Source organism: Neomonachus schauinslandi, chromosome 2 (genome assembly GCF_002201575.2).
Source record: "Neomonachus schauinslandi chromosome 2, ASM220157v2, whole genome shotgun sequence".
Classification (NCBI taxonomy): Eukaryota; Metazoa; Chordata; class Mammalia; order Carnivora; family Phocidae; genus Neomonachus; species Neomonachus schauinslandi.
The window spans coordinates 21280113-21300847 of NC_058404.1; the positions used below are offsets into that span (position 1 = coordinate 21280113).

Below are 20735 nucleotides of genomic sequence, written 5' to 3' on the forward strand. Positions count from 1 at the left end.
TCGATGACTGGTAATTTTGTTTTAAAAATACTTATTTGGGAGATTTTATTTTTTTTAAATTTGGGCAGCTGAACAGAACTCAGTAACTTCTTTAACTGTAGCTAATTATTAGTCTCTTAATTGAGCCTTCTGCATTTCAACACTGTCAGCTTATTCTTTATGAATACCTCAACTAGATGTTAAGAGTTGATTTTTATCTCCTTTCCAGGAATGCATTTATTCTGAAAGACAAAGTAAACCCATTTGATATGACTTACTGTGGCTTCTTTTTAAAGCTGACACAATATAGCAGATCTAATTGGTTTCTTATTTTGATTTTCACCTCCTTAAAAAAAAATAGGAATTTAAAGATTCCCTTTTGAATAGCTACCTAGTTGCTGAATTTCATAGGTTGTGTCAATTTTGGTTTCTGTCTCTTAAGCAGTAATACTATTTTATAACTTCTATAAGAGGAACATTATGACTTTTACTAAATCTAGCTTTTGGACATGAGGTATTTGGCTGATAATTTGTAATGTTCCCAAGCCATTAATTCTGGACTCACCATGTTCTATTAAATCTCCTGGAGCAAGGGTCCTCAAACTATGGCCTACAGGCCCCAAACCAGGCTGTTGCCTGTTTTTGTGCCAGTGAGATGAGAATGGTTTTTGGCATTGGGTTTGGGGGAAAAAAAATCAAAAGAATAATACTTCCTGACATGTGAAAATTATGAAATTCAAATTTTAGGGTCCATAAATAAAGTTTTATTGGAATGCAGCCACACTCATCATTTCTGTAATGTCTGTGGCTCCTTTTGCACCCCAGTGGGAAGCTTGAATAGCTGCTACAGAAACTGCTGCTGGCTTTCTCATCATTTCACATTCCTTTTTGGTTTGCCGCAAAATCAGTGACACGGGTGACGTGAAAGCATTTGGAGTGCTTAGTCTGTCTGTACAACGTGTTATTATTTTTTCTGTTACCAGATCATACCCATTATGTCAAAACAAGAAAACGGCAGTTTGAGTGATGTGCCTTGAAGGCACACTGGAATGTGGATTATCTTACCAAATGATACGGCAAAATAGTGTGTCAAGCAATGACACTGTAACTGCTAAAACACACAGTATATGTTGACCTAACCAGATCAAGCACTCATCACCAACTATCGGGAAAGCAACAGAAATTTTAAAATGGACTATCTTAACACAACATGATTTCTTCACAAAAATAAGAAATGAAAATGAGGCTACAACCAAAGTCTGTTTATGACTGGCCCATTTGTTAAGTCAAGCAAAGCCATTTACTGATACATAGGGCATGGTTTCTGAATGCAGTAGCCCAAAGAATTGTGTCTAGAGAAAATAAATTTTAACAACTTAGCCTTTTGGAAAGAACAGCTGGTTGAAGAGTGAGGACACTGGGCACATTGACGGTTAATTATAAAACGACAAAGGATTTTGAGTATTTTTCTTTGGCTCTAAATAAGTCAGATGTTCTAGTGCTTTCCCAGCTGTTGTTATTTATTTGAGAAATCAATTTTAAGTTTGAAGTGACCAAAGAATTAGTTTCTTTTTGTAGTCTGTATGGAAATACAGGTGAGACTCTTCAAAGAAGTTGAGACACCACAACATTAGTGCAACCTGAAATCTACTCAAATGTGTTAACTCTGAATATGTAAAAATATGCATGGAGCAGAAAAAGGTTGAGTTGGTCAAATTTAAAACCTTGTGAAAGGGACACCTGGGTGGCTCAGTCCATTAAGTGTCTGCCTTCGGCTTGGGTCATGATCCCGGGGTCCTGGGACTGAGTACCGCAACGGGCTCCCTGCTCCCTCTGCTTGTGCTCTCTGTCTGTCTGTCTCTCTCTCTCTCTCTCTCTCTCACAAATAAAGATAAAATCTTTAAAAACAAAAACCTTGTGAAAATGTACGGTGTTCTGGTTCGGCTGGTACCCATTTCACTTGTCACCTTTGTTTTCTTTTTTCTAAACAGGAATAAACACTGTTCATTGTTAGCTGGTGTCTTACACTAGTGCAAAGACCATGTGAAAAGAGAGTGAACAAAAATATCATACTTGAGCTATATATTGTATGTCCAGAATCTCTTCCAGTTGATTCTTTGTAGCCATTTCTGGGCTCATCCACAGACTCTACTTGCCTAAGGATATTTTTTAAAGAACTTAGAAACATGTTTGCATGTTACATTAACATTAGTGTGTAATTAAGGTTGCTTTTTATTAATATCCACCTTTCACAATAAATGTTTGATTAGGTCATTTAAGATGCTTTTAATACTAGACTTTAGGAGGCTATACTTAATGAAAAAGATATGAATTCTAAACTCTGACAATAGCTCTTCTTTCATAGTTGAATAAAAGACAACTGAAGCTTTCTGTGATAATAAATTTTTTAATTTGGCATCAACAGAATTCTACTTTGGAGCATTTTTTTTTCTCATTTTAATTAAGCACCTTTATCTGTCAAACAAGAACTATTAAGTATTAATAAATTCAGGTCAGGAGAGCTCCTTACACTGTACAACCTTCCCTGGAAGATGCAACATAAAGGATAGTTTTTATAAATCATAAACTAGTACTATCCTTTCTGAGTAATGAGGAGCTCCTTTACACAGCATAAACCAGAGCTTAAAATCACTTATCAAAAGGCCCCCTTTGGTCTCACTGGTCTCAGAAATGAGTCAAAAGATGAATCATCTTAACACATTTTCCCCCCAACAGTAAGCTAACAAACACTGAATCCTGGCTACAAACAAGAACAAAGATCTACCTTTGGGCATTGTCACCAGTTTTCTGCTGTCACTTTCCCGCCATGAGAAAAAGCTGCAAGTGATTTGTTTGGCATTGCCCAGTCCTATTTTAACTTTTTGTTGGTTTAAGAACAGTTAAAGGATGAGCTCTTAGTCACCTAGACTGCCTTATGGTAGAACATCCTCTTTTTCTGAGGATGGAAATAAACGGAACATGGTGCTGTGGGACACACGTTAAGTCAAAACAGGGAAAATCTGCTAGTTTATAATATAATGGGGGGGGTGACTGTTTTCACAGGTGGTTCTTGAAGCATGAATTACATGATTACTACCTTCATTTTTAAAGAACACGTTCTATAAATCCTTTGCATTTGATTTCTCTAAGAGAACATAGTTACTGTCGAACATGCCGTATTCCCCAGTTATCTGTTGAACACAGTGTATTCAAGCTTTGCAGTCTGTTTTTAAGTGTCCTCAGAAGCATTTTACCAACACGTACTTATCTCCTCCTGTCATCCACCTCTTCTCAAAAGACCTATGTTCTGACCAGGTTGTCGATCCATTTTGTCTGTAGTAGCTCTGGTAGACGATTAGGAAAAGTGTATCTTTAAAGCGATTTCGATTGTCAGTGCAAAGGCAATTTCATTTAGACAGCTAGTAAAGGTGATCAACCAGACTTTATTATGGTAGAACAGGAGGGAATTCATGGATAAGCACTGCCTTGAATGTCCCATCATTGTATTTAGATGCAAGAAGTTTATCTTTGAAAGTACAAACCCTCTTTTGCACAATGGCAAATAGTGAACTAAAGTATATGAAGTATTTGTACAATATTTAAAAAAAAATTCTTAAAAATTTTACCTATATGGTAGAATTTTTAAAAACAGGGAAAAAAATCAAAATTATCAGCTAAATGGACTATCTGGATAGTTGAAGTGTAAGTGTCTTCAAGTTTGAGTCGAACAATTAAATGTTTTAAAACAAAATGTTTAAAGTGTTTTTAAGGTATATTTTATAAATATGTACAAAATGTAGGTCTATTTGATGCTTTATTCACTCAGGTAAACTTTATACTGTATATCTAATGAGATATGCCATCATCTCTAAAAATGATAAACCACCTAGATTAAAAACAAAACAAAAACCCTTAAAAGATTATCCACTGTATGAAAACAAAAGGAACCATTACAACTTAATGGAAAAAATTTATTTGTAAAAGTTTTTTTTTTGAATCTGATTCTAATGTGTACCCACTCATGTATTTCAATAATTACACAAAAGGCCTAAAGGAAAAATTTAACAGTACTCTAGCAAGGTAAGGAATAAAAACCCTTCTTTTTTTTTCTTATCTTCTATTTTGACAAGAAGGAACATACCACAGAATCCTGTCCACAAAAATGGCTATAGTACTGTGCTTTGAAAATAACCTGGCTGCATATAATTCTTAATACATCACGTGATGCTGTTGTCCTTAAGACTTTCAGCAGTACCTACAGGTTCCAATCTGGCACTTCAGGTAATAAAACAATGATGACCAAAAAATGCTTTAAGAGTAAAAAGTAAAAAATGCATCATATCTTCTGAGATTTCCTGAAACAGATTGTCAGATCAAAGTCTTTAGCTTTTAAAAAAAGAAAAAAAAAATCTGAAAAGAGTGCCATCCTATTATTCTAAGAATTACACTCAAACGATCTATAAAATGGATTTGGCTGATGTTGATTGTTTCACAAACTCATTTAAATATAAAACTTTACATTTTTAGAAAGAATGAGTATTTCCAAGGATCTTTTTTACTCCATTATCCTCTGATCTATTAGTCTATTATGTGTTGCATTTTTGTCTAACTCAGATTTTAAAAAGTTTAATACCATTTTCTCTTTGATTAAATACCAGTTCCTTAGCTGTGTAAGTTTAAAAGATAATCTGCTTTAAATTCTCAAAATCAGTACCAAAAAATGTTTACGGCTTATTCTAATCTCTAACATTTACAAAACTTACACTCCACTCAAAAAAAAGAATAAAACTTTTTCAAATAGTGCATACAAGGCACGAGAGCTTCCTAGTATATTTACTGAAGCCGAACATTTTGGCATCAACAAACATGCCACTTTAGTTTGTTTACCTTAAACTCAATTTCCAAACAGCACACCATTTAGTTCATATTGAACTAAATTTCTAAAAGTATATGATTTCTTTTAATGATTTGCATAATTTAATCTTAAGTATCTGAAAAACTATAAAGTTTAACTGTCATACTTTCGATGAGGGGACACAGAAATAATATAGATATCAATGGAGGATTAATCTAGTGGCCCATTAAGAATTCTTAACAAATTCAATATTTTTGCAATGTTCAAGAGAACAAATAACCTAAAAAAATTGGTTTTTTTTAAAAAAAAGACGCAAAAGAACATCATAAACCAATCTTCGTAATTGTTTTTATAGATTTTCCCCCAATTTAAGAAGGTCAGAAAAGATGAAAAATAAATTTTGGATGTAATAGTAATGTATTAGTTGTGACAAAAATTTGCTAGCTAGTTGCTTATCAGTGAGCTCAGGCTTCAATGATCATACTTCTTTTCCAGCGGTGAACAAAGGCTAGAATTAAAGTCTGGCAAAAATGGTGGTAATCTTCAAGGCTACTTAAAATTTGCAATGAATTCATAGTCATTCTAGTTCACTCAGTCTGGGGCTGGATTCACAACAGAGGGAAGGAACAAGTCTGATAATGCTACCTCCACCTCACAGGTAACTAATAAAGCTGTCATTATACCGTAATTTGAAATCTTTTAAATTTCAGTATCTTAATAGGCTCAATTTTCTGAATCAGAAAATCAGATGATTAATGGGCTTTTTATGTGTATACACTGTACTACCCAAACATTTGGTTGAAAATTAGCCCATGAATTTATTCCAAGTTTTTATGATAGAAGATATTTTTGCCCTTGATCCATAAACTTTAATTACTTCTAATATTTAACAAGAATTTGTGTTAGTTGAAACAATCTGTATATTGGATTTAAAAAGGTGTTATGTTTTAAGCAACGGCTTGGAGAGAACTAACCAATTCATATTCTGCATATCCAGCCAAAGGGAAATGGGAACAACAGGCCAATGGTGCCTTCCAGTGGGAAGCCTCTTCCATCCACCTACAGCATTGATACCTTGAAATGAAACAGAAATCATGAAATTATTGTTTGAACTATAAAAAACAAAAAACTAACCAACTCATTCAACATTTGTTGAATAGCATTCTTTGTTCAAAATTAAATGTTTTCTAGGCTAGAAAGCTCAGATATGCTCTTGAATACAGACCTCTACATTAGTGCTTCTCAAACTATAATTATAGTGCATATTACAAGACCAGAGGATTTTGTTAAAATGCAGAAAATGCAGATTCTGATTCAGTAGTTCTAGGGTAAGGTCCAAAATTATACATTTCTATTGAGCTCCCAGCTGATGCCAATGCTGCTGGTTTTGGGGCCCCGATTTGAGCGGTAGGGTTCCTTTCTATGTGTGTTTGAGGCCAGTAGGAGTTTAGGAGTGACAGCTGAGTTGGAATAGGGATTTAGGAAAATAATTTTGAAATTTCATGTGCATACAAGCACAGCATTTTTTACCTGAATAAGAGGGAAGGTTGAAAAGGCTAAATGTAACTTACATATTAGTGTTGCTATGGGTCTAGGTACATAACTATCTGTAAAGTATGATGAATTAATATTTTATAAAAATCCCACAGATAATTTACTAATGTACTTCAAAAAGAAAAGAGAATATGAAAATACCATTTGGTAATATAATTAAATTAAGCATAGCAATATCAGATAATATTATTCAATATAATATATAATAATATATAACTTGAACAAATTGCAAGTCTGAGATGCAAAGCAGGAAAAACTATTTTTGAAACTTTTAAAAACCATTTGGAATAGTAGCTACCTTGGGAAAATTCAATTTTTTAAAGAAACATTTAAATGTCACTGGTTAGATCAATAGAATGAAAACATTACATCACAAAATTATTGTTTTTTTTACACCACAGCTGATTCATGCTGCCATTTGGTTATTATGACCACTAATGTCATATATTCGTATGTAATAAAGTCAAGTTTCTGTGAGATTTTTAATTTTAATGATGTTATTCTATCATTTATTTACAAAATGCTTATTTAGAACCTACTATGTGTCAGGTATTGTGTAAAGTGTTGAGAATAATGATGATCAAACCACATTGGTCTTGTGTCAAAATACTGGGAAGTCTACATGACTTACACATAATATTACTATGTAAACTTGTAAAATATTTAACATATATGACCTCACAAACATTGGTAATTAGAACTAACGATTCAAAATACTGAAAAACAATCCTGTGAAACCTTATATGCTTTATAGAATTATTTCTGTAAAATATTTTATTTGTGGTATTAGTGATTTAGATTTGTGTATTCATAGTAACATTTTAAGAATTACTTCCAGAAAATTAATATTGTCTCTTTGCTACTTAACCAAATTAAGATTAAATTTTCACTATCCTAACCATAGTTATGATTAATCTGATCAACTACACCATCACTACAGTGACCTAAAACCAAAACAATAGTCATCTGGCAAGCTGCCAGATCAGTATTTTGCTGTTATTACATAGCTACTCATAAAAACCAAAACAAAACAAAGAAACATTTAAAAAACAAACAGATTTTTGGGATTAAAAACAAAGAAAAAAAAGCAGATATTGGTGAAGTACTTTGACACAAATTATTTTGTTTCAGATTCCCCTCTCTTGCTTTCTTTAGACTTTAGGATTCAGGATTGCAGTTTTATAAATAAAGATTTGTCTTGATAACTTCACTGTGCAACTCTACACTAGGTTTATTCTAACAATACATATAGTTTGTTTTGTTTGGGTGTTTATGGCCTTTGTTCCAAAGGGGCTCTTTATTGTATTGACTGCAGGTTTATAAATAAATAATCTTTTAAAGATTATTTAATTGATTTGGAGCAACAGGTTTAAAAAAATTTATGGTTTAAAGAAAATGATTTGGGAACACTTGTTATTTTAAGGATAACACCTGTTATGGGGTCCTACTGTAACCAAAAATAGGGATGAGGGAGGTTTTCACTAACAAGATGTAATTATCTTGTACTTAGACCCACTGAGATTCTACTGATAGACGGTGAAGTTATAACCACTGTATATCGGAAGGATAGAAAAAAATAAAAATAAACAATTCCAATATCCTATCATATGACAAGAAAATCATCATGTAAAGTTCAATATTTTAGAAACAGTCCTTGCCATTTAGTGCATTTCTATAAAAACTGAATTTTGTTCATCAACTTATTTCTATTATTTGTCAAGTTAACATTACATACTAGCTAACACCAAAGTTAGGTCCACATTCAGAGGTCTCCAGCATGATTAATAGGATCCTAAGGGTGAACTAAAGCATCTTAAAATTTCAATCACTCAAAAACAAATAATAATGTTTATGGTAACTATTTGCCCTAAGAGAACTGAAAAGCTGTTAAAAGTATAAAACATAACAATAAAGGAAAAACAACTTACTTTCATAAAGTATGAATTTATTTTGTTTGAAGAGTTAAGTCTCATTCTCCATGGTTAACGCAGGATTGCTCATACCTTCAAGAAAGAAGGTAAATTAGCATTTTGTTTGCAAGGGGGTGTTGCTTTTGAACAAATAAGGCAGAGACTTGTTTATTCATCCCTGAATCCCCCCAATATGATTCCAGAGGTGTCCTGCACATAACACAGGTTTGTAAGATGGTCACATAGAAACACACACACACACACACACACACACACACAATACAGTGTTGGCAACTACCAGTGTCACAAAAGGCACTTTAAAAAGGGATATATAGGGGCGCCTGGATGGCTCAGTCGGTTAAGCATTGGACTCTTGATTTCCGCTCAGGTTATGATGTCGGGGTCATGGGATTCAGCCCTGCCTGGGGCTCCGCACCGGGCGTGGAATCTGCTTAGGATTCTCTCTCTCCCTCTGCCCCTCCCCCTGTCTCTCCCTCTCTAAAAAAATAAATACATAAAAAGAGACATACACCTTAGGAAGTGGGAGGGGTGAACAAAAACATGAAAGATACACTGGAGCTGGCAATTCTCACATCATCTTAGAGTGCTCTTCCTAATTCTACATTTCCCTCCCTCATTCTGGTGAAACTAATCTTTGAGCCCTTTCTCACCTCGTCCTTCTCACGTTTGTCTTCCTTCTTTTATAGCACCCTTTAAACTTTATTTTTTTTTTAATTTTATTATGTTATGTTAGTCACCATACAATACATCATTGGTTTTTGATGTGGTGATCCACGATCCATTGTTTTCGTATAACACCCAGTGCTCCATGCAGTACGTGCCCTCCTTAATACCCATCACCAGGCTAACTCATCCCCCCAAACCCCTCCCCTCTAGAACCCTGTTTGTTTCGCAGAGTCCATAGTCTCTCATGGTTCATCTCTCCCTCCGATTCCCCCCCTTCATTTTTCCCTTCCTTCTCCTAATGTCCTCCATGCTATTCCTTATGTTCCACAAATAAGTGAAACCATATGAGAATTGACTTTCTCTGCTTGACTTATTTCACTTAGCATAATCTCCTCCAGTCCCATCCATGTTGATGTAAAAGTTGGGTATTCATCCTTTCTGATGGCTGAGTAATATTCCATTGTATATATGGACCACATCTTCTTTATCCATTCATCTGTTGAAGGGCATCTCGGCTCTTTCCACAGTTTGGCTATTGTGGACATTGCTGCTATGAACATTGGGGTGCATATGGCCCTTCTTTTCACTACATCTGTGTCTTTGGGGTAAATACCCAGTAGTGCAATTGCTGGGTCATAGGGTAACTCTATTTTTATATTTTTGAGGAACCTCCACACTGTTTTCCAAAGTGTCTGTACCAACTTGCATTCCCACCAAAAGTGTAAGAGGGTTCTCCTTTCTCCACAACCTCTCCAACATTTGTTGTTTCTTGCCCTGTCCATTTTTGCCCTTCTAACTGGTGTAAGGTGGTATCTCAATGTGGTTTTGATTTGGATTTCCCTGATGGCTAATGATGATGAACATTTTTTCATGTGTCTGTTAGCCATTTGTATGTCTTCTTCAGAGAAGTGTCTTTTCATATCTTCTGCCCACTTTTTGACTTGATTATTTGTTTTTTGGGTGTTGAGTTTGAGAAGTTCTTTATAGATCTTGGATACCAGCCCTTTATCTGTAGTGTCATTTGCAAATATCTTCTCCCATTCTGTGGGTTGCCTCTTTGTTTTGTTGACGGTTTCCTTTGCTGTGCAGAAGCTTTTTATCTTGATGAAGCCCCAAAAGTTCATTTTTGCTTTTGTTTCACTAGCTTTTGGAGATGTATCTTGAAAGAAGTTGCTGTGGGCGATATCAAAGAGGTTACTGCCTATGTTCTCCTATAGGATTTTGATGGATTCCTGTCTCACATGGAGGTCTTTCATCCACTTTGAGTTTATCTTTGTGAATGGTGTTAGAGAACGGTTGAGTTTCATTCTTCTGCATGTGGCTGTCCAATTTTCCCAGCCACAATTTTCCCAATGTCCAACCATTTATTGGAGAGACTGTCTTTTTTCCATTGCATGTTTTTTCCTGCTTTGTCAAAGATTATTTGACCATAGAGTTGAGGGTCCATATCTGGGTTCTCTATTCTGTTCCATTGGTCTGTACATCTGTTTTTGTGCCAGTACCATGTTGTCTTGGTGATCACAGTTTTGTAATATAGCTTGAAATCAGGCAAGGTGATGCCCCAGCTTTGTTTTTCTTTTTCAACATTTCCTTGGTGATTCGGGGTCTTTTCTGATTCCATACAAATTCTAGGATTGTTTGTTCCAGCACTTTGAAAAATGTCATTGGAATTTTGATCAGGATGGCATTGAAGTATAGATTGCTCTGGGTAGCATAGACATTTTAACAATGTTTATTCTTCTGGTCCATGAGCATGGAAAGTTTTTCCATCTTTTTGTGTCTTCTTCAATTTCTTGCATGAGTGTTTTGTAGTTCCTAGAGTATAGATCCTTTACCTCTTTGGTTAGGTTTATTCCGAGGTATCTTATGGTTTTTGGTGCTATTGTAAATGGAATCATTTCTCTAATTTCTCTTTCTATAGTTGCGTTGTTAGTGTATAAGAAAGCAACTGATTTCTGTGCATTGATTTTCTATCCTGCCACATTACTGGATTGCTGGAGGAGTTCTAGTAATTTGGGGGTGGAGTCTTTTGAGTTTTCCACATAAAGTAATCATGTCGTCTGCAAAAAGAGAGAGTTTGACTTCTTGCCAATTTGAATACCTTTTATTTCTTTTTGTTGTCTGATGGCTGTTGCCAGAACTTCTAGTACTATGTTGAACAATAGTGGCAAGAGTGGGCATCCTTGACGTGTTCCTGATCTTAAGGGAAAGGCTCTCAGCTTTTCCCCATTGAGGATGCTATTCACTGTGGGTTTTTCATAGATGGATTTTATGAACTTGAGGAATGTTCCCTCTATCCCTATACTCTGAAGAGTTTTAATCAGGAAAGGATGTTGTATTTTGTCAAATGCTTTTTCTGCATCAGTTGAGAGGACCATATGGTTCTTCTCCCTCCTCTTATTAATGTGTTCTATCACATTGATTGATTTGCGAATGTTGAACCACCCTTGCATCCCGGGGATAAATCCCACTTGGTCATGGTGGATGATCCTTTTAATGTAATGTTGGATCCTATTACCTAGGATTTTGTTGAGGATTTTGGAATCCATATTCACTAGGGATATCCATCTGAAATTCTCCTTTTTGATGGGGTCTTTGCCTGGTTTGGGGATTAAGGTAATGCTGGCCTCATAGAATGAGTTTGGAAGTTTTCCTTCTGTTTCTATTTTTTGAAACATCTTCAGTAGAATAGGTATTATTTCTTCTTTGAATGTTTGGTAGAATTCCCCAGGGAATCCATCAGGCCCTGGACTCTTGTTTTTTGGGAGGTTTTTGATCACTGCTTCAATCTCATTACTGGTTATTGGCCTATTCAGGTTGTCAATTTCTTCCTGTTTCAGTCTTGGCAGCTTATAGGTTTCCAGGAAGGCCTCCATTTCATCCAGATTGCTCAGTTTATTGGCATATAGTTGTTGATAATAATTTCTAATAATTGTTTCTATTTCCTTGGTGTTAGTCATGATCTCTCCCCTTTCATTCATCATTTTATTAATTTGGGTCCTTTCTCTTTTCTTTTGGATAAGTCTGGCCAGTGGTTTATCAATCTTATCAATTCTTTCAAAGAACCAACTTCTAGTTTCATTGATCTGATCTACTGTGTTTCTGGTTTCTAATTCATTGATTTCTGCTCTAATTTCAATTATTTCTCTTCTAATGCGTGGCTTAGGCATCGTTTGTTACTTTTTCTCTAGTTCTTTAAGGTGTAGAGTTAGTTGGTGAATTCAGGATTTTTCTGTTTTTTTGAGTGAGGCTTGGATGGCTATGTACTTCTCCCTTAGGACTGCCTTTGCAGTATCCCATAGGTTCTGGACCGATGTGTTTTCATTCTCATTGATTTCTATGAATTGTTTAAGTTCTTCTTTGATTTCCTGGTTGACCCAAACATTCTCGAGCAGAGTGGTCTTTAGCTTCCAAGTGTTTGAATTTCTGCCAAATTTTTTCTTGTGATTGAGTTCCAGTTTTAGAGCATTGTGGTCTGAGAATATGCAGGGAATAATCTCAATCTTTTGGTATCGGTTGAGACCTGATTTGTGACCCAGTATATGGTCTATCCTGGAGAAAGTTCCATGTGCGCTCGAGAAGAATGAATATTCTGTTGTTTTAGGGTGGAATGTTCTGTAAATATCTATGAGGTCCATCCGGTCCAATGTATCATTCAAAGCTCTTGTTTCCTTGTGATTTTCTGCTTAGATGATCTGTCCATTGCTGAGAGTGGAGTATTGAGGTCTCCTACAATTAACGTATTGTTATCAATATGACTATTTTGGTTAACAGTTGGCTTATGTAGATGGCTGCTCCCATGTTGGGGGCATAGATATTTACAATTGTTAGATCTTCTTGTTGCATAGACCCTTTAAGAATGATATAGTGTCCTTCTGTGTCTCTTAGTACAGACTTCAGTTTAAAATCTAATTTGTCTGATATAAGAATTGCTACCCCAGCTTTCTTTTGAGATCCGCTGGCATGGAAGATGGATCTCCATCCCTTCACTTTCAGTCTGGATGTATCTTTAGGTTCAAAATGAGTCTCTTGTAGACAGCATATGGATGGGTCCTGTCTTTTTATCCAGTCTGCAACCCTGTGCCATTTTATGGGAGCGTTTAGGCCATTCACGTTGAGAGTGATTATTGAAAGATATGAATTAATTGTCATCATGTTGCCTGTGAAGACGTTGTTTTTATAGATTGTCCCTGTAAATTTCTGTTGTATATCACTCTTGGAGTCTTTCTCCTTTTATAGAAACCCCCTTAATATTTCTTGCAGGGCCGGCTTAGTGGTCACATATTCTTTCAGTTTCTGCCAGTCGTGGAAGCTCTGCATCTCTCCATCCATTCTAAATGAAAGCCTTGCCGGATAAAGCATTCTTGGCTGCATGTTCTTCTCATTTAGTACCCTGAATGTGTCTTGCCAGGCCTTTCTGGCTTGCCAGGTCTCTGTGGATAGGTCTGACATTATTCTGAGTTCCTCCCTCTGTATGTAAGGAATCTCTTCCCCCTAACTGCCCTTAAGATGGTTTCCTTGGTTCTAAGATTTATGAGTTTTACTATTACATGCCGGGGTGTTGGCCTGTTTTCCTTGATCTTGGGAGGGGTCCTTTCTGCCTCTAGGACTCGAATATTTGTTTCATTCCCCAGATTAGGGAAGTTCTCAGCTACGATTTGCTCAAATACATCTTCTAGTCCTCTCTCTCTCTCCACTCCCTCCGGGATTCCAATTATTCTGACATTGGAATGCTTCATGGTGTCACTTATTTCTCTGATTCTATTTTCATGGATTCTGAGTTGTTTTACCCTGGCCTCCTCTTTTCCCTTTTTATCTATTATATTGTCTTCCAGGTTGCTTATTCTCTCTTCTGCCTCAGTTACCCTAGCTGTTCGATTATCTAGATTGGATTGGATCTCATTGATAGCATTTTTAAGTTCTGCCAATTCACCTTTTATTTCTGCCCTTAGAGACTCTACGTTGCCATTAATTGATTTCTCCATTCTAGCCATTGTCTTCACAATTGCTAGCCTGAATTCCATCTCTGACATCTTGGTTATATCTGCATCCATTTGTAAATCTGCAGCATAAGTCATAATCTCTGAGTCTTTTCTATTTTGGGGGCTCCTCCTCCTAGTCATTCTGTTGACGGGTGTTTGAGGGAATATATAGAGTCCAAATTATTGACCAGAACCCAAGCAAGATGCACCTGTTTTCTTGGGACCTTAGGGTTGCTGGCCTCTTGTTTTCCTAGCCTGTCTTCTGCGGGAGGGGCATGCCACACTGTTACTCAGGCAACCCTGTTTGGGCGGAGTTGCCCTGCACCTCTGTGGCGGGGGATGGGCTCAGTGGGAATCAGTCTTTGGGGCTTTTGTTCTCTGGCGGCTTTCCCTGGCGGCTTTCTGCGTCTCTTCCGCGAGTCAGAGCAGAAGAGACCGTTTCCAACCCTCTGCCTCAGAGCAGAGAGATTGCAGTCTGTTCTTCAGTGAGCTCTCCTGCCCACACCATCTCCATTTCTGTCCCTGCTGCTATAAACTGCAGCGTCCTGGGTTGTGTGCCCCTCCGCGGTGCTCCCGGTCCTGCCTCCAGGTCGGGGCACGTCTCTGCCCTTTGTGCTTCCAAAACCGCCAGCCGCTCCCAGTTCACGCGCACGTGACCCCACCGCTCCGCGTATCCACCCTGGGGGCTGTCCTAAGGTCCTTTCCCCGCCGCTACCGGTCTGCGAGTCTGTGCCCCGTCTGCAGCGTGTGAGGCTGTCACTCACCAGTGGTGTAGGATCCCCATGGCCAGGCACCCTCCCGCTGCCGTTTATCCTCCGATATCTGCCCGCGGAATCACGGCTCCCCCCTTCGGACCTCAAAACCAACCGCCTGCGATATTCTGTTTGTAGAGATCCAGATCTTCTTACATCTCAGGCTGGTTTCGTGGGTGTTCAGAGTGGTCTGGTAGATATCCGGCTCAATTCCGGGGACCAGTTGAAATAGGGTCCCCTACTCCTCCGCCATCTTTCCCCCTACCCCAGCACCCTTTAAACTTTAAATAAGTTCCCAATTCATCCATGCAAGTAACAGAAAATTAACCTAACATGCCAAATGATTAACAGCACACAGAAACTAAGAAATCACTTCTATGTTAATACAGAACTATATGAGGCAACATGAATCCCTTCAGAAAGAAAGGGAGCTCTTTGTCTTTCTACCCCCGGAAAATTGACCCCCAACTATACATCACTTCTTTGCCTCTAAGGAAACTGATGGATTCAAAGGGCTAAGAGGTGGCATCAATTTTCGTTTAGGCAATGTCTAGTTCTTCCCATAGATTGGAAGATGGAATGGCAGGCTTGAAGGTTAAGAGAGAGACCAAATTATGGATACCCACACGATGGGCATCTTTGGAGGGCATTTATTTTCCTTAAGAACAAGATTCTTTAAAGAAAGCCTATATTTTAGGAGAATATGACTGTAGATTAATTAGTGACTTTAGAATTTTTACTTAGGACTATTTTTCACTATCACTAAATCCCAAAGAGATTTCAGATAAAACAACAAACACTTTAAAGTGCACGGAGCCGGGGCACTGGGTGGCTCAGTCAGTTGAGTGTCTGCCTTCGGCTCAGGTCCTGATCCCGGGGTCCAAGGATCAAGCCCTGCATCAAGCCCCACATCTCCTGCTTCTCCCTCTCCCTCTGCCCTTCCCCCTGCTCGAGTTCTCTCTCTCTCATGCTCTCTGTCTCAAATAAATAAATAAAGTCTTAAATAAATAAATAAATAAAGTGCAGGGAGTCAAAGTCAGGCAGCACTAGGAGAGAGTTTGAAGAAAGGACTAGAAATAAAGGAGAGATTTTTCTGGCTAATAGTGCCTTAATCATGGATGTATGGTTTTATACTTATTTATAGGGACACAACATACATATATACATACACCTGCAGATATGATCACACATTTTGGTTAATCCTCACCAACCCTGAGAAATAAGTAGCATTTTAAAGAAAGAAAGCTACATCTAGGGGCACCTGGGTGGGACATTCAGTTAAGCGTCTGCCTTTGGCTCAGGTCATGATCTCAGGGTCTTGGGATCGAGCCCCACGTTGGGCTCCTTGCTCAGTGAGGAGCCTGCTTCTCCTTCTCTCTCTGCCCCTAACCCCACTCATGCTCTCTCTCTCTCAAATAAATAAATAAAATCTTAAAAAAAAAAAGAAAGAAAGAAAGCTACATCTAAAAGAGGTTAGGTTACTACAAATATCACACACAGATTAGGTGTCCAAATTGGGATTTAAAATCAGGTCTGACTTCAAAGCCTTGCCTTTTCTTTGCCAATAAGCTGTATTGACTGAAGTAGTCAAAGATTAAAATCAACAACAATAACAAGGGAAATGTGAGTGGGATCTGAAGAAATAACAGCTAAAGTTATGGTAATTACGCAGTAACTTTACTTTGACGTTTTGAAACTGGATGGAAATCTTTGAGTAAAAGAACCATATAATTTAAGATCCGTTTTACCAGATATTTTTCAATCTTTTGTGTGAATTGATTACATTTTCCATTAAATATGTATAATTTGAGTATATCTGTATCATTTTATTAAATAGGCAGTATTTGAAATCATTGGTTTCTTAAGCTGGAATAAAAGCAATGCAGATCTTTCACAAAATGACCTTCTGCAGCTAAGAGACCTTAATCAAAGTACTTTACAAACAAAAGTTCCTGAAGATAATTCTAAATTTACAATGGGAGTTCAACTCTAAAGCAAGAAAGATTCTGTAGGTAATATTCTGGCATTTTTGCACTCCTTTCACCTTTTGTAAATAAAATCTATTAAAAACAGCCAAGTTCAGCACATGCTTACCAGCTTTGCCTTTCCCCAGGTTTGTGCTGCTCTCTGTCCAAGACTGAGAATCAGTGAGAAGGTGGCTCTGGGACTCTCGCAATGGCTTTGCAGGAAACTGATGGTTTTCAGGACTGAATGATCATAATCATCATCATAATCATATGTTAGTTCTTGATAGTATTGAGTGGAGTGTTTCTCAAAGTGCAGAATTCAAACCACTTCCCAAGAGAATTTGGGGCATAGGGAATAAGGCATGTATCACACTGACTCGCAACGAGAAAATCGTTCTTCCTTCCATCCTCTTTTCATTCTTCTGAATACAGTAAGATGACAATCTCTAACTTTGGCAAGTCTCCGTTTTTAATACAGAGAATAGGCTTCCGCCTCTGGCTTTAGCATGTGAGGGAGTCTAGTTAGAATTTAATAGTATTTTATTATCAATTTTATTTTTCTAAGTTATATTCTATTTATGGCACATTATACTAGTTTTCATTTATGAGAGTGACATAATGTTTGATTTAAAAATAAGCTTCAGTGCCAATTTAACTAAATATAAAAAATAAAAATATTAGTTTTATAAGTGGCATGTGGATATGGAAAAAAATATATGAAAGTAATGGTAGGAAGACAAGTTTGAGAAAAACTGGCCTAGTGTTTCTAAAGTGGCCTAACTAGTCTTGAACAAAGAATTCTCTATCTTCCTCTATGAAACTGAAACAACAAATTTGAGCACTATCTTGCAGAAATGTTGAAAACATCTGACATCACCAGGTCTTACAAATGTGACATTTAATTTGGGGAATAAAGAGTCTTAAAAGAAGAATGTAAGTTTTAAAATTTAAGTAGACATGCTACATATCGACATATTGAATGGCATAAAAAATATAAATTAAAATAGCATTTCACTTAGATAGAAAAAAATATTGGCATAGAAACTGTAAGTGTAGTTTTAGAACACCCTGAAATAGTAATCACAATAATGTTCAAAAGAAAAAAAATACTTAAAATTCTTCCAAGAATAATTTCACATTTGTGAGTTGACTATACTATATTTTTGAAAGGATATGCTTTTGTTCCTTAATAATTACCTCATATCTAAAATTTGAAAATATTTCAATTTTGTGCAACTTTAACATCCCCTTATTGAAATTTTGGAGGTAAATCTTAAAAAAATAAAAAGCATGTCTATTTATATTAAAAAAAAAAACCCTCTTTTACTCTAATTTTTCTTCAAGAGAGGGACCATATACCAGGTACAGCATACTAACTAGGTCCTGGTTTAGGGACTCCTTTCATATTGGTTACTACTAATAAGACTAACAAATGGCAAAGAAGGATCCATTCATTCAACAGTATTAAGTACTGATTACATCCATGAATATAGTCTTTGATCACATGGAAATGTCATTGTAATTGAGGAAGAATAATAGTAAATAGCAAATATATAATAACTCAGTAAGGTGACAGTAAGAGCCATGACAATGGAAAAAGAGAGGTATGGGGAAGTTGAGGAGCTATTTTACAAAGGGTTTTCAAAGATGGCCTCTATCGTGAAGTTACACCTGAGCTAGAAGTGAGTAAGAGAAGGTCAAAGAGCATTCAGATACCCGGAGGAAAAATGGTTAGGAAGAGGAACTGGCAAGTACAAAGGCACTAAATAAGGGACAAGCTTAGTATATTTGAGGACCAGCAAGATCTGTGTGTCTGAGGATGGTGAGTGATGGGAAAAGTGGCACGGGATGACATCAGAGAGATACTGAGGCCAGATTAGACCCGACAAGGTAAGGACACGCATTCACTTTTATGCTGATTAAGATAGGAAGCCAACGGAGGGTTCTGAGCATGAGAGTGACACAATCTGATTCTTAATGGAGAACAGACTGAAGTAGGGCAAACATGGAATCAGAAAGATCAGTAAGGAAGGCATGGAAATGATCTAGGTGAGAAATGATGGCTCGGACCAGAAAGCAGTCTGAAGGTGGTAAGAAAGTACTGGGATTATTGGCATATTTTGAAGGGGCATGTGAAAGGATTTGCAAATGGAGTAAATGCAAGGTAATTGAAAAAGGAATCTAGGATGACTCCACAGTTCCTGGCCGGAGCACCTGAGAGACTGAGGGTCACTAATAGGACATACGGAAGAATGGGGGAGAATCAGATTTGAGCTGAAGGTGAGGGTGTCAATGTCTGGCAATCAAGAGTTCTGCTTTGCACCTGTTCAGTGGGAGATGACTTTTAGATATTTAAGCGGGAATGCGGAGTAGACAGCCAGACATCAAACTCTGGAGTACAGAGGAGACATCATCACTTGCCATACCAATTTTATATGGGCTGGTCAGGGGAAATGATAGAATTATGTAAAAGATACTTTAGCTGTCAAAATTCAATCCCAAAATTTAAAGGAAAGGGAAGAGAAGCCCATAGTGGTTATGAGATCACCTAACTGGGCAATAGTGCCAGAACTAGGGTTTCTCCCAAAGCCTATGGTACACTTAGTAGAAGGAGAGATACTATCTCAGAAACCCAAATCTCCTTGAACTATAAAAACCACTCAAAAGGCAAAAAACATTATTGAGAACTACTAGTAAACTTTATAAAAACCTGAAAACATTCCAAATAATCTATTCAAATGAGATTTTTCTGCATCAAGATGTAAGAAAAACCCTTAACCCTTGAATGGTCAAGACAAAACTCAGAGGGCATGCCCCAGTGAGATTCTGGTGCCTTTGAATGTCCCTATAAATCACATCAGAATGGCCTCCTTATTAACTTGTTGAGTCTGTACAAAGGTCACTCTAGGGATGGGGTGGCAAATAGGCTTCATCTCGTGACAATTTAAAATGTTTTGGAATGGCGACCAGGGTCACTGACTCAAGAAGAACTCTGGGGTCATGACAGGCTCCACCAGAGGAAGTATTGTGGATCGATAAGAAATCCACATGAGATGGGAGGAGTGTAGATACAGCTGTTACGTGCATGACACTCCAGCAACTGAGAACATTTCTAAAATTAAGAAGGATATTATGGTTATGCTCTTGCTATCAGCTTTCATTTAAAAATTAGAGGTATGGCCATATTCAAATAAATCTATCTTAAACATATAAAAATTAGTGTTTCAAACTTACAAATTCATACACAGCATGTAAAAATTTTAAGTAGTTTTGCCTTTTGCCAGTTAGTACCAAAGTCGAAACCAAATTTTGAGATATTCCTCAAATTCTTGGAAGACTGGAACCAGAACAGACTTCACGCAAGGGCAAAAGTCTCCAGATACTAAATTCCCAAGACTCCTTCCCTTCTCTTTCCACCAAAATGGCTCAGATAATGTTTACAGGTTTTTAACAAGCATTAAGAACATGGTGCACCATCAAGCAGGTGTTGGGGATTCCATTTGATCTCCAAAAGCTTAATCCAGGGACGTTCTCCTGATCTTGTTATAATGTTACAATTACCACAGACAGAAAGGACCTGGAGGGTCAGAGGGCAAGTTTACCGCCTGCTCACCTGATCATTAAGGGAGCTAATTTGGACTTTAATTCTCTTCTTTTAAGCACTACCTTTTAAAAATCAGTTATACTTGAAGCTCACTACGTCCCCTTCCCCAACCGTACTTTCCTCTCTCCCTCATTCCCCAAGTGGGAACCATTATAGTAAATTATCTTATGTTCTTAAACTTTTTTCAAAGAAATATATAGCCAAAGGACATAGGAGGATAAGACATATTATTTGAAAGTAAAACAGAAAAAAAAATATGGAATTACTTTTTCGACGTCGAATTCAATCCTGCAGGAGTAGATGCTTGTTCAGGATCCTGATTAACAAGGCAAGTTGGAAAGGAGCAGCCATCTCCTAGACTATAATGAAAATTAAAACTTACAATTGAGCAGTAAACAAGGCAACAGCACTGAAACTGCCACAATGTGATGTCTGCGAGCAGAAC

General features: G+C 37.1%; 1 protein-coding gene across 1 annotated transcript in view; it reads right to left on the reverse strand.

The window, feature by feature from the left end:
- Window positions 1–3420: 3420 nt before the first annotated feature.
- The window catches only part of ZDHHC2 (zinc finger DHHC-type palmitoyltransferase 2), an 82684-nt gene continuing 65369 nt past the window's right edge, over window positions 3421–20735 (reverse strand). The window contains exons 10-13 of the mRNA XM_021694116.1: window positions 20557–20649; window positions 16814–16926; window positions 8317–8391; window positions 3421–5908 (exon numbers count right to left, since the gene is read on the reverse strand). Of these exons, the coding sequence (XP_021549791.1) occupies window positions 8351–8391; window positions 16814–16926; window positions 20557–20649 (247 nt within the window). The 3' untranslated portion in view covers window positions 3421–5908; window positions 8317–8350. The remainder of the gene's footprint in view (window positions 5909–8316; window positions 8392–16813; window positions 16927–20556; window positions 20650–20735) is intronic.